This window comes from Oncorhynchus clarkii, chromosome 1, assembly GCF_045791955.1.
Source record: "Oncorhynchus clarkii lewisi isolate Uvic-CL-2024 chromosome 1, UVic_Ocla_1.0, whole genome shotgun sequence".
Taxonomy (NCBI): Eukaryota; Metazoa; Chordata; class Actinopteri; order Salmoniformes; family Salmonidae; genus Oncorhynchus; species Oncorhynchus clarkii.
In genome coordinates this window covers 68,385,660-68,403,949 of record NC_092147.1, presented here as the reverse complement: position 1 = coordinate 68,403,949, position 18,290 = coordinate 68,385,660, and the positions used below count along the sequence as shown (strand labels likewise).

The window sequence follows — 18,290 nt, the reverse complement described above, 5'->3', positions numbered from 1 at the left end:
CTAAAAGCATAGGCCAACCCCTTGTTAGCTTATTAAGATTGAAAAAAATCTATGGACCTGATTATATAAAGATATCTATAACTACGCTTTTGACCGCAATGCTTTATGCTAGAAAGAAGTTGTAAATTGCCGGGGAACGATGTAACTCCGATGCAAATGGGATATCTTTGGTTTGTCACTATGAGGCTGCGCTACCACCACATTCAGAGGCTGCGCTACCACCTTCTATAGCCGAGGACACAATGTTTGGAAAGTAATGTGTGATTCTGTCACTATGACGTTATACATTTCAACAGGCTATTTAACAACATAACTCTAAATCAGTCAGGAGTAAGCCAAGTAACCTAAAATTAATTAGGCTATATTAGTATTTCAATGCTATAGCCTGCAATTTAAGAAATACATTGTGAAGCTTTGTGACAAGTTACAGGCTGTCAGGAGCGCTCAACAACACATCAACATTGCATTTAGGCTGTATAAAATGACATTTTAAAAGTAATTTCATAATGAAATGAAATTTACCTTATTAGGTTATACAGTGCCTTTGAATTACATTTTAGAAACACGAGTTTGGCCAGTCTTTGGTTTGAAGATCATACGGTGAGCTATGCATACCTAGTTTGTTCATTTAGCCTAGCAGATGCTCTTATATTCCCATGCCATAATCACAGTCAACACAAATACGTTTTTTAACAACAATATCATGGAATATCATAAAATAGAATAAATTAGAAAATGATAGTTTCCCAAATGAAAAAAAGGTTACAAGTGCATAAAGGCCTACCTGATGATATGCGGCTACTGTGTAACAAATTGATTTTTTTCGAATTCATTGATGAGCAGATACTTCAGTTGTAACTTGTTCTGTTGCGCTACATTTTTATAGTTGATAGACAACCTTAGCACTGTTCCAAATTTAAGACTATTCTCTTTTTAACAATAGCATTGAACATAGACATTACACAAGTTGGACATCGCAAATTAAAAATTAGGGGTTTGGAAGTAATCTGCTGCTAACTGCAAGCGTTGCAAAGCAATCACTAGCCTACAATTCAGTGGAGTGGGTGTGTGTTCCAAGTCTGGGTTTATGGGTCTCTTTTCCAAGCTTAAAATGATAAACATTCACATGCCATGGGCTAGAAAAGATTGAATTCATTGGCCATGCTGTCAATCCAGCATGACTTTTGCCACGTTCAAAATAACTGGAAACTCGGAAGTTTAGTTTAGTTTAGTTTATTTTTACAGGGACAGTGCACATTAATCAACGTTTCAGTAAAAGTGCCGGTTTTAGCCAGCCGGCTAATTTTCAACCGCAGTCCCTGGGCAGGTTATTAAAAACAATTACAATATAGACAATAGCAGCATAGAACAAGCAAGACATAGCAACATAGGACAAGCAAGACATAGCATACAGACAGAGCAACATAGGACAAGCAAGACGTAGCATACAGACAGAGCAACATAAAACAAAAAGCAGCAAGACAAAATTCATAAAAGCAACAAAGTGTTTCCACACCTCACACGCTACAGACAACAGACAACATGGAAAGCGGCAACACACAGCTAGGGACCATGTTCACAAATCTGATTGACCTTTAGCCATGTCTTCAAGCATTTTGTGAAAGTGTGATATGTGGTGCAGTTATGTGTGTCTGATGGCAGTGTATTCCAGACATGGGAAGCTCTCACAGAGAATGCAGATTTACTAAAGGTGCTTTTCCTTAGGGGAACTATACAGTCACCTCTCATGGCAGACCTTGTGGATCTGCTGCCATATGTCTGGGTTTTCTGTTTAACAAAAATATTGAGTGGAGGGGGAGCCAGGCCATTAAGGATCTTGAATACAAGACATGCGTCAGTGTATTGCACAAGATTTTCCCAACTCAAGAGCTCATGCTTTCTAAGGATGTGACAATGATGATGGCTATTGGGCTTCCTATCAAGCACTTTGAGAGCCTGTTTGTAGACAGACTGAATAGGTTTTAATGTTGTACAGCAAGCTTGGGCCCAACTAGTCAAGCAGTGTGTTAAGTGGGGGAGTATCATAGATTTGAAGTACAGTTTTGCTACCTCTGTAGTCAAACAATTTCGTATAAATCGGAAATTAGCTAGGTTGAATTTGAATTACCTTTTTCACATGCTTTTTAAAAGAGAGGTTGGAATCAAGTATGATGCCAAGGTACTTAAAATCAGATACCACCTGGAGCTTCTCCCCTGACACATAGACATCTGGCTCAGTAGCATCTGTTGCCCTCTTTGTGAAGAACATGCAAACAGTTTTTTTCACATTGAGATGCAAACACGAGTCACTGAGCCACTTTGTAACCTGGACCATTACAGTAGTGAGTTCTTGTGCAGCTTGTTGTTTGCTCTTTGCATGCACATATATCACTGTATCATCTGCATACATTTGAACTTCAGACCCAGTACAGACAGAAGGCAGATCATTAATGTACAGGCTGAACAGGAGGGGCCCCAGTATTGACCCTTGGGGCACGCCCACATCATAGCTACGAGTGGGCGACAGTTCATTGCTCACTCTGACACACTGAGTTCTGCCTTCAAGGTATGATTTCATCCATCTCAAGGCATCAGGGGAAAAGTTGAACTTGGACAATTTTGTGATGAGAATCTCATGGTTAACAGTATCAAAAGCCTTCCTTAGGTCCAGAAACACAGCCCCAACAGCACCCCCTTTGTCCATCTTGGACTTCACATTTTCCAGAAGAAAGCAGTTGGCTGTTTCTGTGGAGTGTTTCGCTCTGAAGCCAAACTGCATGGAGTGTAATATGAAGGGGCTGTTGTTGAGGTGGGCAATCAGTTGTTCTGCTACACACTTTTCAACAACCTTTGACACCACAGGTAGTATACTAATGGGCCTGTAGTTACTCACGTCAGCAGGGTCGCCTGATTTAAAGATGGCCGTTATTATGGCCGACTTCCATACCCTTGGAAACACACCGAGACCAATAGATGTGTTGGTGACCTTAGTAATGGGGCCAATGAGTGACTCTTTGTAGTTTTTAAGAAAGGTAGAGTCCATCCCAAACACATCTTTGGCTTTAGAGTTCTTTAGTGAGCTAATCACCTTGTTCACCTTTGACTCAGAAACCTCCCTTATGATGAAGACAGGTTGAGTGTCATTCACTAGCACTGAGCCCAAGAAACAAGTGGAGGGGTTCTGTGTCAGTACCCTGACAGAGTCAATAAAGTAGGAATTGAAGGCTATTGCTATTTCGACTGCATCCTGTGTTAGATTGTTATTCACCATGATTTCTAGTCTTTTTGCAGTGTTACTATGGTCTTTCCCTGTTAACTTTTTTAGATTCTCCCATAACAATTTAGAATTTCCCTTTGCTTCACCAATTATGTTAATAAAAAAGTTTGCCTTGGCCTGTCTGATTTCTTTCATCACGTAAACCTACGTCTGTCATGCTCTAATTTAGATTTTAGGGCTATTTTTAGAGCATAATCTCGTTATTTCATCAATTTCCAGATTTCTCCATTTGGCCAGGTTTGGATTTGATTTTCTTTAGGAAGCCATTTATTGTAGTCTGGATTGTGGATAGAAAAACCTGACTATCAGCTTCCACGTCTGTATAGGACAAGAGATCATTCCAGTTTATTCCCTTAATTGCTTTTTCAAAATAGTTTAATTCACTCTTAGGTATTCTGAGTTGATCCGGCTTTCTAACAGTAGAGAGGTTAAACCTGCTCTTAGACAGCTTTCTGGCTATAAGTGTCAGATTATGATCAGACAGCCCAGTAACCATATTGAATGATTTAGTCACTCTCTCTGGTTTATTACTGAACACCAAATCAATCTGTGTTTTAGAGCAACAAGTCACCCTGGTTGGCCCTTTAACTAGCTGTGTAAGGTCAAAGGTATTAGTGATCCGTTTGAGGGTTTTCCTACAACATTTGTCTTCATAATTAATGTTATAATCTCCCATTAAGATGACCTCTTTCCCAAAATCACATTCCCTAAGCATGGTATTAAACTGATCAAAAAACACACTTTTGGTGGAAGGTGGCCTATACATTCCAATGAGGGTAAAAGACATTTGGGGAGACAGTGTAACGTTCAGGCCGATACATTCTAGTTCATTATCACATGACCACTCAATTTGTTTACATCGGATGTGTTCTTTAATGTAAATCATCACACCCCCTCCTCTTCCTTCAATTCTGTCTCTCCTGAAAACATTGTAGCCAGGCACAATCAAAGCAGCATATGGAGAGTGTTTATGGAGCCATGTCTCTGAGAGGCAGAGAAAGTCAAGGTTGGAGTCCGTGAGTAGATGTTGAATTTGATCACTTTTTGGAATGACACCACGAATGTTCAAGTGCCCCCCTATTAGTCCCTTGGGCTTAGCTCGTGGGTCCCAGATGACTCTAGAGTGATTGACACATTTAAAAAAGTAAAATTTTCTGTGTTTTCTGACGGCTGGGTTTAGGCCGTTTTGTTTCGTTTTGATTAGGGGCAGTTCGGTAGCGCAATTAACAATCCCTCCCGCCTGCACTGGATGCGGGGAACTAATTAAAATAGCTTGCGTACCAGAAACAGAGTCAGGGATCGCATATAGCGACTCTGGTATGTTTGAAGAGTCAAAATCTATCCTGGAGCCGGGTGAGTCGAGAGAAACCATAGGACCATAGCACTCACCCACCTCCACAGCGGCGACGACCAGTGGACGAGGCCATCCACCGCTCTCCACTCCGGTGCGTATCACTGGCTCGGTGATATTGGGCCCAGGATTGAGTTGTACATCCCCGGAGAGCAGGAGGGTAGTGAACAGGTAGTTTAACAGTTTCCGATAAATGTTGGACTTGTGTTTGTTACGCCTAAGCGGTTCAGTAGAATAAGGAGCGAGGTAGACTTGGCCATTATTCAGAACATTATGGTATGCTGTGTACTGTCCGCTCCCGTGGAACGGTGAACCAATGTGTTTGGTGTTGATATTCTCCGGTAGTAGACTGATTGTGTCATCCCAGCAAGGACGCACTGAGATTATCAGTAGAGCAGCTACATAACTGACAATCATGGCAGAGTACTGGAGATAAAACACATAATTGCGCTTTAACTCTTTGCATGAGTTACTTAGCTGGGATCGGCGTACACCTGATGGTTTAGATAAAATTACAGCATTCGAATGAGAAGCGGCACCTGCCGCACCACCCTGTCATCCGTCCGCCATTTTCCACCTTCCACAACTTGGAGCTCTGAAAAAAGAGCTCAGACTGGGAAAATTACGTTTTGAAGGTCATCCAACTTTGAATTCCAAGTCAGGTACTCATGCCTCTTTCTAGAGCTCCGACCTGACGATCACTGACGTCATGATTCAACCTTGTTTTTTTCCGTGTTCCCAGTTGTCTTGAGAGAAACGTAATCATCGAATATTGTCTGCTTATGTGCCCCCTTTATTTATCCTACAGTTCTAACTTGGTGTACCGGGAGAATACTGTGAGCTTAGTTTTTTTTAAAGGCAGTAAATGAGGCTCAATTAACTGTTTTTCTGCCAGACAAGGCTCCGCTGATAGTCAGGTGTAGCGGTGGTAAGGATTCACTCCATGGTTCTGAATGAAAGCTCTGCTTTTGGGACAGCTTTATGTAGGCCCTAACAGTTTGTGGGCACCGTTTGTCACCATTATAGTACAATTAATGTATTGTTTAGTGTTACGTTGTGTAGTGGCATAGCTGGCATGCGTCAAAAAAAAAGTGGGAGGTAGCACCATCAAGATTTACATGCTAAAATCGCCACTGCATGGTACGGATTTCTGTGTGTGTGTTTGTGCATAAATATAAATAACATGTTGACTCAACTTACTTGGAGAGAAACGCCAATGCCACCCTCTCTTTCATGTTGCCGAAATGGTCTATGACTGTCATACAGTACAAGCATTTAGTTTTTGTTGTCCTGGGCTACTTGGCTAAAATGCTTGCTCGCTAGCCTAACTTCCTTTCTTGGGCAACGATTAGCCTGCTAGTTAACATTAGCCTACTACATTTAGCTACATATAGAACTTCCATCCTCTCAGGCCAGCGGCACAATGTATGCATTTATGGTTGGATCAGAATCGCCATTATAATCATTGGCCACTATAGAGAATTAAGTAAAACCACAAGTCCAAATCCCTGTCTCCGTTGATGACTAATTTAGGAAAGGGGCAATTTTAGCTAGATAGCTAGTCACCGGAGGACAACACTACTACTAGATGCAACAATTTTATTTTTTGGTGTGAAGCCAAATCCAAACTGTCTTCCCTTGACACTTTTTTGGATGCGCCAGGACCATTCACAGTTGAGCTCACTCAGTTTAGCTCAAGCTGATTGGCTACTAATGTATAATTTTTTTTATCAAGGGAGGCCAAATGCTACGGGCGGCAACAATATCATATTCTTTTTGACCAAAAAGCATCAGATAGATTGGCTACACATACAGAGACAGAGGGACGCTGTTTCGCTCGCTCGGATGCTTTCTCCAGTGAGATACATTCATTGACTGTAGGTTTATGCGAAAAATGTATATTTTATATGTGTGACGCCATTACATCCAGCTGTTTTTATCGACACAAAATAATTCATCCTTATGAGTCTATTGACTCACCCGTGCATCAATCTAATGAACATTCATTTAAATAATTCAGTTTAAGCAGAGGTAGAGACGCCCAACTCTTCTGAAAATCTGTCTTCCTCCAGCAGGTGTTTTTTGTTGTTGTTTCACCCACCAAGCAAATACTATTTGTTTGGAGGTCAATGAGTGTTTAATTTGGTCAACAACATACATTTGTGGTTAATTTGCTACGTGAGGTTTATTTGATCAAATAGAAGTTTCGGAATGCTTAAGTTATGAGTGTACTGATATAAGTAGGACACGTGACAACCCGCCAACTTTGAGAAAAAACACTTTATATCGGAGTTGTCTCGAGATGGCTATGCATTTTCATGGTATGAGGCTAGTAGCATAGCATCTCTCTCCTTTGAATTACAGGCGGTTGACGTCAACAATCCTCTTTGAAAATTCAAAAAGGTTTACAATAATGAGATGTATCCACCAATCTAAAGAAAGGATAGGTGGGAGTTAGACAGCCCGCCGTGCCGCTTTGTGTACAAGGACTCTTATTGTTAGGGTGGAGAGACATGTATCTTGTCAGTATATCCATAATCTTTGGTTTAAGATAGAGCTATCTGTTTTTTGTATGGGCTGCATCTCAATTTCAATGCATCCGCCTAACCTTGTTCTGATCACCTCCAAAACAAAGATTATGTGGTTTGGTGAGAAGAATCCCCCCGCCCCTCCCTCCACTGGTGTGATTAGTCTCCTCATACAAGCACTTGGGAGTATGGCTAAACGGTACAGTGTCCTTCTCTCAGCAAACATCTAAGTTGCAGGCTAAGGTTAAATCTAGACTTTGTTTCCTCTATCGTAATTGCTCATCTTTCACCCCAGCTGCCAAACTAACCCTGTTTCAGATGACCATCCTACCCATGCTAGATTACGGAGATGTAATTTATAGATCGGCAAGTAAGGGTGCTCTCAAGGCAGGTAAGGGTGCTAGATGTTCTTTACCATTCGGTCATCAGATTTGCCACCAATGCTCCTTATAGGACACATCACTGCACTCTATACTCTAAACTGGCTATCTCTGACGCAAGACCAAATGATTGATGCTTATTTATAAAACTCCCCCCCTATCTGAGATACATACTGCACCTCCACATACAACAACCGTTCTGCCAGTCACATTCTGTTAAAGTTCCCCAAAGCACACACATCCCTGGGTCGCTCCTCTTTTCAGTTCACTGCAGCTAGCGACTGGATCGAGCTGCAAAAAAACACTCAAACTGGAGTTTTATCACCATCTCTCCATTCAAAGACTCAATCATGGACACACTTACTGACTCGTGTCGCTGCTTCACGTGATGTATTGTTGTCTCTACCTTTTTGCCCTGTTGTCTGTGACTAACAATGTTTGTACTATGTTTGTGTTGCTACCATGTTGTGCTGCTACCGTGTTGTTGTCATGTGTTACTGACATGCTGTTGTTGTCTTAGGTCTCTCTTTATGTAGTGTTGTGGTGTCTCTTGTGTTTTGTACTACATTTCTTATTTGAATCCCAGCCCCGTCCCCGCAGGAGGCCTTTTGCCCCTTGCTATGCCATCATTGTAAATACGAATTTGTTCTTAAATGACTTGCCTAGTTAAATAAAGGTTAAATAGAAACAATTAAAAAAATAAAAACAAGGCTACGCTAGTTATCATAGTTAGCCAGGTGTGCAGTGGTGCAGGCTGATTGGTGGTGGTGCTTTTGCTTCCTGTCACTCAAAGGTTATGCAGCAAGTTAACATGACAACAATGCCTGCCATGGACATTTCCCAGTTGCTTTGAATCTTCAAAATCATAGGGTAAGAACATTTTTAAAGCCTCAAAGGATAAGATGATCCAACTTTCAAAACAAGTCCTTTTTGGTTAGCCACAGTAGTAAACTAGCTAGCCAGCGGTTTAGCTATAAAGCACACACTAATTTGTTGTAAACAATTATCAAGCTAGTTAGCTACCACATGTTCTTGTCAAACTGTCAACAGAGTAGCAAACAAGCAACAAGATAAGCTGAATAGCAGTCTAAAAACCAGAAATGAATCAGATTTGACCATTCAGACAAGTCACATGGCCAGGAATCATTTTTTCTCTCTGACTTAATACTACCCTTGTGTGGCTTGAAATATCCAATTCCATGTGCTTTTTGGCTGTTCAGACTGCAGGAAAAAGAACAGATGAGTCACTTCAAATTGTTTATGTGAACAAGCCTTTAGAGACTTACCCAGAAAGACTCACAGCTGTAATCGGTGCCAAAGGTGAATCTAACATGTATTGACTCAGGTGTGAATACTTACACTACCGTTCAAACACTTAGAAATGTTTTTGTTTTTTGAAAGAAAAGCACATTTTTTGTCAATTAAAATAACACCAAATTGATCAGAAATACATTGTAGACATTGTTAATGCTGTAAATGACGATTGTAGCTGGAAACAGCAGATTTTTATGAAATATCTACATTGGCGTACAGATGCCCATTATCAGCAACCATCACTCCAGTGCTCCAATGGCACATTGTGTTAGCTAATCCAAGTTTATCATTTTAAAAGGCTAATTGATCATTAGAAAACCCTTTTGCAATTATATTAGCACAGCTGAAAACAGTTGTTCTGATTAAAGACGCAATAAAACTGGCCTTCTGCATCAGCATTTGTGGGTTCGATTACAGGTTCAAAATGGCCAGAAACAAAGTACTTTCTTCTGAAACTCGTCAGTCTATTCTTGTTCTGAAAAATGAAGGCTATTCCATGCGAGAAATTGCCAAGAAACTGAAGATCTCGTACAACACTGTGTACTACTCCCTTCACAGAACAGCGCAAACGGGCTCTAACCAGAATATAAAGAGGAATGGGAGGCCCCGATGCACAACTGAGCAAGAGGACAAGTACATTAGTGTCTAGTTTGAGAAACAGACACCTCACAAGTCCTCAACTAGCAGCTTCATTAAATAGTACCCGCAAAACACCAGTCTCAATGTCAACAGTGAAGAGGCGACTCAGGGATGATGGCCTAGGCAGAAATGCAAGGAAAATCCATATCTCAGACTGGCAAATAAAAAGAAAATATTAAGATAGGAAAAACAAGACACTGGGCAGAGGAACTCTGCCTAGAAGGCCAGCATCCTGGAGTCGTGCCATTTGAACACAGGAGTGATGGCTGCTGATAATGGGCCTCTGTACGCCTATGTAGATATTCCATTTAAAAAATCTGCCGTTTCCAGCTACAATAGTCATTTACAACATGAACAATGACTACATTGTATTTCGGATCAATTTGATGTTATTTTAATGGACAAAAAAGTGCTTTTCAAAACAAGGACATTTCTAAGTGACCCCAAACTTTTGAACGGTAGTGTATGTAAATGAGACATTTCTGTATTTCATTTTCAATAAATTTGCACATTTCTAAAAACATGTTTTCACTTTGTCAGTATGGGGTATTGTGTGTAGATGGGTGAGAATTTTTAGTTTTGTTTAATTCAGGCACAACAAAATGTGGAATAAGTCAAGGGGAATGAATACTTTCTAAACTATTTCTTGAGCTTTCGTATATCTAGGACAGACACTTTAAAACCTTATTCCATGTGATCTATTTTTTTACTGTCTTTTATGACATTTATTAATGTGTTATTCAATGCGTTTCTATGTGCTATAGTAGAGGTGAAATTAAATATTTTATCAAATCACTAAATATTTTTGATACCCAAAGGGGTCATAAAATTCAAAATCAAATAGCTAAATGATCCATGGTATGACCATCTTAAAACAATTCCATGTTAGCTTAAAATGAAAACTTATTTTGCAAGCAGTAGGCATTTAGGAGTGCAGCCAGTTATGTGATGACATCACATGCCCAGCATACCTTAAAAGTATTTTACAATCAACATTTATTCAAAATCAGTTTCCCTCATTAGTTGCAGTAAAGAAAGTTCAACAAAAGAATGTCTCATATCTGCCGTTTCTGACATTGCTTTTGTCAAATAAACCTGGATCAATGGAAATGCCTAATGTGTGAGAAAAAGGAAGTCAGAGTAAGCAACAGCAGACAAAAACAATGTATATAATCAAAAAAAAAGTGATCACCTTACAAAAATATGTCAACTGTTCCTATCCTGATAGGATCCAATGACTTTGGCAAGATCATGTGCGCTTGCAAATAGCCTTGCGCCATCAATTGCTGAGACATATATTATAAGAGGACAATGTATAAAAATGTCCTCATTACAGAACAATTCCCTCTCATCGGTTTAACATTAGGAAGAAAGACAGCACACGCTTCAAATGGCAGTTGACCTTTAAATGGAAAAAGTACATTTGATAACACAAAGCACTAAATCAAGGTTGTACCGGGTGAAATATACACAAACATGGCCCAATATAAAGAGGGTTATTTAATAAACATCTACAGTAACTAAAGGTCTGAACAATAGGATCAGTAGCTGGCAGCAAAACTATTCTGGACATCATAAATGCTGCATATGCACCCTGGAACGGCCTGTCCTCCAACAGCATTCAATGTGCTGTTATCCACTACAACACAGAGGAACACAGTTTGTTGAAAAACAAAACAACCCCAAAAGGAGAGAACGAATCAGAGGAGTACTGCTTCTTTTTAACATTAAAAGCACCAACTTCTGAAAACAGCTGCAATGATGCCAAACAATGACCCAAGGCCAGGTCCTCCAGAGATACAGTACAATCAAACCAGGACATGCAGTACAGCAGCTATTACTTCTAACCCTTTTCCTTCTTCTTCTTCTTCTTCTCCTTCTTCTTTTTCTCCTTCTTTTTCTTTTTGTTGCCTTTAGGAGATTTGTCTTTCTCGTCATCACTGTTAGAACTGCTTTCTCCTTTATCTTTGTCCTTTTTGTCACATACTTCCACATTGGGCTTTCCTTTGGTCTCCACTACCTCCAGTTTGACCCTACCATATTTCCCACTGGCATGGCCAGAGGAAGCAGCACAAGAGCCCTTATCCACCCTCCCCTCCTCTCTCCCCCTGGCCTTCTGCAGACCTGGTGGGGTGTGCCCGCGGACCATCGGCATCTTTATCCTGGGGCTTCCAGGGCGTTCCTCTTTTACGTAGATCTTCTCCCTGTCGTTCCTGTAACCCTTTGGGCCCTCGTCTAGTTTGCGATACCTCTGATCTCTTGGGTCTCCCTGGTCCCTCCACTCTGGACCCAGGGGGTGCCCAATGTAATGGCTAGGGTGTCTTCGGTCCTCTCCAGGTCGTCTGTCTCCATGCTGCTGCTATAGACAAGGTAAAACAAGTAGATACAGTTTGGGATTATAATACCACAAATCTTTTGGGGAATTTGACTTTTCTATGGATGCTGAAGACAAGTGGACTGGAAAGGAACCTAAAGTTTATACTGAGGGGTGATCTAGGTTGAACAACGTAATGGTTTAACTATGCTGTTTCGTTGGTCAATGCAGTGTATACAGTTGGGTTACTGTGTGGGGCGAGAGAATGTAGCTAGGTACATGCCATGCTAGGCTCATTCCGCCGGTGGGTTGCTGCATGGCCCTCAGCAGTGGTCAGGTCTCCGAAGAACTCCTCACACCTCTGACAGTAGAACCCGATGACCGGAATCAAAAAGGTAGACCCTGAATATACGAATGAAAAGGCATTTAGGTGTCATTCTATTACCAAGTAATGATGGCAACAAAAATAATGCTTATATTTATTTATATTTAACAAGGCAAGTCCGTTAAGAACAAATTATTATTTACAATGATGGCCTACCAGTCATTTATATTATGTAGATAGAGAAAGACTGGGTAGAAAGACAGGTCTATAATGAACAATACTATACCATCCTGCTTTAGCAATTCCTCCAGTTCCTTCACAAGAGTTTCTTTCCTTTTCATTTGGTCATGTCTCGATCTCCTCTGACTCTCCTCGTCATCTTTGCTCTAGAAAGTCCCATTTCATCACAATGTTAAAATGCAGTGTTTTCTAGTTTAGACATCACAACATGCTGTGACACAACAAACATCAGGAGTAATTATCATCAGCAATAGTGAGGTTTGTCTCAGAGGGAAAAAAAGAGTGTGATTGGAATGACACTGCCGAGTAAATGTTACCTTCTGTTTGTCTGAATTCCTTTGGGAATGGTTGCCATCATGTGGATCACTATTGGCCCTTTTCTCCCTTGTTGCTAAAGAAAGGAAGAACAATGCAATTAGTCGCATCCTTAATATATACTGAACAAAAATGTAGTGTTGGTCCCAAGTTTCATGAATTGAGATAAGATCCCAGAAATGTTCCATATGCACAAAATGCTTATTTTAAAAAATAAAGTACATACATCAAATCAAATGTATTTACATAGCCCTTCTTACATCAGCTGATATCTCAAAGTGCTGTACAGAAACCCAGCCTGAAACCCCAAACAGCAAGCAATGCAGGTGTAGAAGCATCCCTATTAGTGAGCATTTCTCCATTGCCAAGATAATCCATCCACCTGACAGGTGTGGCATATCAAGAAGCTGATTAAAAGCCATGATCATTACACAGATGCTGGGGACAATGAAAGGCTACTAAAATGTGCAGTTTTGTCACATAACAAATCAAATCAAATTAATTTATATAGCCCTTCGTACATCAGCTGATATCTCAAAGTTCTGTACAGAAACCCAGCCTAAAAGCCCAAACAGCAAGCAATGCAGGTGTAGAAGCACGGTGGCTAGGAAAAACTCCCTAGAAAGGCCAAAACCTAGGAAGAAACCTAGAGAGGAACCCGGGTGTGGGGTGGCCAGTCCTCGTCTGAGATTATTACAGAATACCACAGATGTCTCAAGTTTTGAGGGAGCTTGCAATTGGCATGTTGACTGCAGGAATGTCCACCAGAGCTGTTGCCTGAAAATTGAATGTTAATTTCTCTGCCATGAGCTGCCTCCAATGTCATTTTAGAGAATTTGGGCCAACGGGCCTCACAATCGCAGACCACATGCAACCACGCCAATCCAGGACCTCTACACCCGGCTTCTTCACCTGCGGGGTCGTCTGAGACCAGCCACCCGGACAGCTGATGAAACTGAAGAGTATTTCTGTCTGTAATAAAGCCCTTCAGTGGTGAAAAACACTTTCTGATTGGCTGGCTCCCCAGTGGGTGGGCTTGGCTCCCAAGTGGGTGGGCCTATGCCCTCCCGGGCCCAGCCATGATTGTGCCCCTGGCCAGTCATGTGAAATCCATAGATTATGGCCTAATGAATTTATTTTAATTGACATATTTCCTTATATGAACTTCAACTCAGTAAAATCATTGAAATTGTTGCATTTATATTTTGTTCAGTATAGATTAACGTTACAAAAGTGAATGGGTTTTGTGTGTATATATATATATACACAGTGCCTTGCGAAAGTATTCGGCCCCCTTGAACTTTGCGACCTTTTGCCACATTTCAGGCTTCAAACATAAAGATATAAAACTATTTTTTTGTGAAGAATCAACAACAAGTGGGACACAATCATGAAGTGGAACGACATTTATTGGATATTTCAAACTTTTTTAACAAATCAAAAACTGAAAAATTGGGCGTGCAAAATTATTCAGCCCCCTTAAGTTAATACTTTGTAGCGCCACCTTTTGCTGCGATTACAGCTGTAAGTCGCTTGGGGTATGTCTCTATCAGTTTTGCACATCGAGATACTGAATTTTTTTCCCATTCATCCTTGCAAAACAGCTCGAGCTCAGTGAGGTTGGATGGAGAGCATTTGTGAACAGCAGTTTTCAGTTCTTTCCACAGATTCTCGATTGGATTCAGGTCTGGACTTTGACTTGGCCATTCTAACACCTGGATATGTTTATTTTTGAACCATTCCATTGTAGATTTTGCTTTATGTTTTGGATCATTGTCTTGTTGGAAGACAAATCTCCGTCCCAGTCTCAGGTCTTTTGCAGACTCCATCAGGTTTTCTTCCAGAATGGTCCTGTATTTGGCTCCCTCCATCTTCCCATCAATTTTAACCATCTTCCCTGTCCCTGCTGAAGAAAAGCAGGCCCAAACCATGATGCTGCCACCACCATGTTTGACAGTGGGGATGGTGTGTTCAGGGTGATGAGCTGTGTTGCTTTTACGCCAAACATAACGTTTTGCATTGTTGCCAAAAAGTTCAATTTTGGTTTCATCTGACCAGAGCACCTTCTTCCACATGTTTGGTGTGTCTCCCAAGTGGCTTGTGGCAAACTTTAAACAACACTTTTTATGGATATCTTTAAGAAATGGCTTTCTTCTTGCCACTCTTCCATAAAGGCCAGATTTGTGCAATATATGACTGATTGTTGTCCTTTGGACAGAGTCTCCCACCTCAGCTGTAGATCTCTGCAGTTCATCCAGAGTGATCATGGGCCTCTTGGCTGCATCTCTGATCAGTCTTCTCCTTGTATGAGCTGAAAGTTTAGAGGGACGGCCAGGTCTTGGTAGATTTGCAGTGGTCTGATACTCCTTCCATTTCAATATTATTGCTTGCACAGTGCTCCTTGGGATGTTTAAAGCTTGGGAAATCTTTTTGTATCCAAATCCGGCTTTAAACTTCTTCACAACAGTATCTCGGACCTGCCTGGTGTGTTCCTTGTTCTTCATGATGCTCTCTGCGCTTTTAACGGACCTCTGAGACTATCACAGTGCAGGTGCATTTATACGGAGACTTGATTACACACAGGTGGATTGTATTTATCATCATTAGTCATTTAGGTCAACATTGGATCATTCAGAGATCCTCACTGAACTTCTGGAGAGAGTTTGCTGCACTGAAAGTAAAGGGGCTGAATAATTTTGCACGCCCAATTTTTCAGTTTTTGATTTGTTAAAAAAGTTTGAAATATCCAATAAATGTCGTTCCACTTCATGATTGTGTCCCACTTGTTGTTGATTCTTCACAAAAAAATACAGTTTTATATCTTTATGTTTGAAGCCTGAAATGTGGCAAAAGGTCGCAAAGTTCAAGGGGGCCGAATACTTTCGCAAGGCACTGTATATATGAATTCATGAATTGAGATAAAAGATCCCAGAAATGTTCCATATGCACAAAATGCTTATTTAAAAAATAAAGTACATACATCAAATTAAATGTATTTATATATGACTGCTCTAACCTTTAATAATGAACTGTAATGACTCCAATGCTTGTCGTATTGGTGCTGTCCCAAGTGCTGCCCCGAGTGCTGGCGAGGCCAGTCTGGGCTCCTGTGATGCCCCAATTACAAGAGGAAGAGGCAGCACTGGTGCTGGTGATGGCACTTTCTCCTCCCTCTTCTGCTCTGGCACCTTCCCCTCCTTCTGTTGCTGCAGCTTGACCATCATCTTACTGATCTCTGATGTGCCCAGATTCAGTCCAATGTTCTTCAACATGGTCTTGAACTCCTCACATTCCTTCACAGTGGGGGCGGGCCTCACATCAGGAACAGGCTGCACCCTCTGCTCAGGCCTCACACTGGACTGGACCGGTTGAGGAGGCATCTTGAACTCCAGGACTTCACCATGGTTCCCGAACAGAGGCTGGCTTTGATAGTAGGGTGGGCCTGCTGGGGAGATCTCTGCACCGCTCTGCTGGGTAATGGATGTGGACGGTGCAAAAGGCAGGGTGGCAGGGCGTTGTTTTGACTGGTTATCCTCATTCCCATAGAGGAAGTTCTCCTCATCCTCGACCCCCTCCAGCTTCTGAACAGGCGAGACCTCCCTGGTGCCCTGCAGCCAGGAGAAGTCACAGCCCACTCTCTCGTGGGGGAGAAGATTGCTGTCGGTCTCCTCCTGCCTGCTGACTGGCTTGGGCCCATCTGAGGCTTGAAGAAATTCCTGTCTGCTGGCCAAGACTGGTCCACATGGAAGACAGTTGCTCTGGATTGCTCTGCTGCTCTGGATATCTCTGCTAAAGTTATTGGCCTATGGAACAAACAGAAAAGATATCAATGGGTTTTATTGAGGTTTGATTTTACATTTGTTAGATTGTCTAGTCTTCACTGTAGATATAAATGAGAATATTACTTAAAAATGGGTCTCGCCATGTTTGTAGAACATAATTAACTAAACATACCCCATAACAACCCAAGACTTTCTCATACTATACCTGTATTGTGAGAATGGCATTCTTGATGGAAGGCATACTGTCCTCCAGTTGCTTGCTGTTCATAACTCGTTTCAGGCCCTCGAGCAGGTCATTGTGTACGGAGGAGTGATTACTGATCCTGCTGCTACAGCTCCGAAAGGGGCTCCTTTTGTCCCTGTGGTCTGAATGATGGTCCACTCTGCCCCGGCTCTTTCCATAGCTGCGACTCCTACTCCTTGATCTGCTTTTGCTTCTCACCTGACTTTTCCCTCGGCTCCGGCTCCTACTACGAGCCTTGCTCTTGCATCTGACCTGGCTCTTTCCACGACTGCGACTCCTGCTTCGTGGTCGGCTTTTGCTTCTTGCCCGGCTTTTCCCTCGGGTACGACTTCTGCTGCGCGGACAGCTCTTGCTTCTTGCCCGGCTCTTGCTTCTTACCTGGCTCTTTGCTCGGCTCTTACTCCTGCCCCTGCTTTCCTTCGCTGGACTGCGAGATTTGCTCCGGAGTCTCTGCCTCTCATAACCCCGGTCTTCTGGTACACCTGGAGCCTTGACTGCCTTCCCTGCGTCCAACAGGTTGACTCCTTTGAGGAAGTCAGGGACTGGCTTATTAGCTGCAAGGCATCTGAGGAATTCTTCCCCAGCTGTCAAGTTCTCACTGAAATACAAGTAAAAACTGTTTAGATTACTGTTCATTGCAAGCAGCCATAGCTGAAAGAGGTTGTGAACTAGGCTATGCATCACAAAATCCTTGAATCTTGACATTTCCCCACCTCTTGTCTCTTTGACATGATTCCAAAGGATTGGCGGGCCACTGTGGCATCTGAAGATGCTGTGTGTCTGGTGGGAGAATCTGTTGACCACCCAGACTGATCACTGTGCTGCGGTCAATGGAGTAACTGCTGCAGTGTGGAGTCTGGTTGAGGTACAAACAACATGTAAACATCAGCATACTAGATAGCTGACCATTGTAATCATTAACATTATGGTGTTTGGCTGAGTGCACCATGTCTACCAGTATCCTAGTTTAAGCATTAATACATTTTATCAAGGAACAAACTAAAGAATATATCGACTAGCTATGGATTTGTTGTGAAGCACATTAGCTGACAACGTTAGCTACGTACATTGATATAATGTTCCCTCATGGGCCTGTGGAGGTATTCACTTCCCGATCCGGGAGGTAAGAAAGGATGACAAGATCCAGGAGGTAAGTGTCCAGGCATTGGAACGTGGGGTGGCGGGCCAAAGGGCCCTCCGTAGCTGGGACCGGGTGGCTGTACATGGGGTGGGTAGCCTAAGGGAGCAGGGCCCCGAGGAAGTTCTCCGGGATGGTGAAAACCACGAAACATTGTAGCCGTCAAATGATGACGGCAATTACATTAATGCTAGATATCAAGACTTATCAGGGAAACCCCGAATGTCAAAACAAACATTTACTCGTTAGTTCGCTTGCTTTGAAGTAGCTGGCGGGTGAATGAAAGCGGAAGAACTTCAAGCTGTAAAGTGTACAACATCCGGTATCCTGCATTTCAAAATAAAAGCCCACCAAGGATTAGCAATAGCATTACAGCACGTTTTTAACTATAATCTTTGATTACATTATGATCAAGCATTAATTGATATGCGGAGCTAATGTGG

General features: G+C 41.9%; 1 protein-coding gene across 2 annotated transcripts; it reads right to left on the bottom strand.

Moving 5' to 3' along the window:
• Window positions 1-11,134: 11,134 nt before the first annotated feature.
• On the bottom strand, window positions 11,135-18,173 carry LOC139411303 (serine/arginine repetitive matrix protein 1). Of its 2 annotated transcripts, none has more exons than XM_071157448.1 (8): window positions 17,777-18,173; window positions 17,423-17,565; window positions 16,671-17,307; window positions 15,700-16,486; window positions 12,686-12,759; window positions 12,415-12,514; window positions 12,087-12,205; window positions 11,135-11,848 (listed from the first exon to the last, which is right to left on the bottom strand). In XM_071157448.1, the coding sequence occupies exons 1-8, from the start codon at window positions 17,999-18,001 to the stop codon at window positions 11,333-11,335; spliced, it is 2,601 nt and encodes an 866-aa protein (XP_071013549.1). In that variant the 5' UTR covers window positions 18,002-18,173; the 3' UTR covers window positions 11,135-11,332. The 2 variants fall into 2 exon arrangements, with proteins under 2 accessions (XP_071013549.1, XP_071013560.1); XM_071157459.1 differs by having other exon boundaries at window positions 11,135-11,845; window positions 17,777-18,171.
• Window positions 18,174-18,290: the final 117 nt, after the last annotated feature.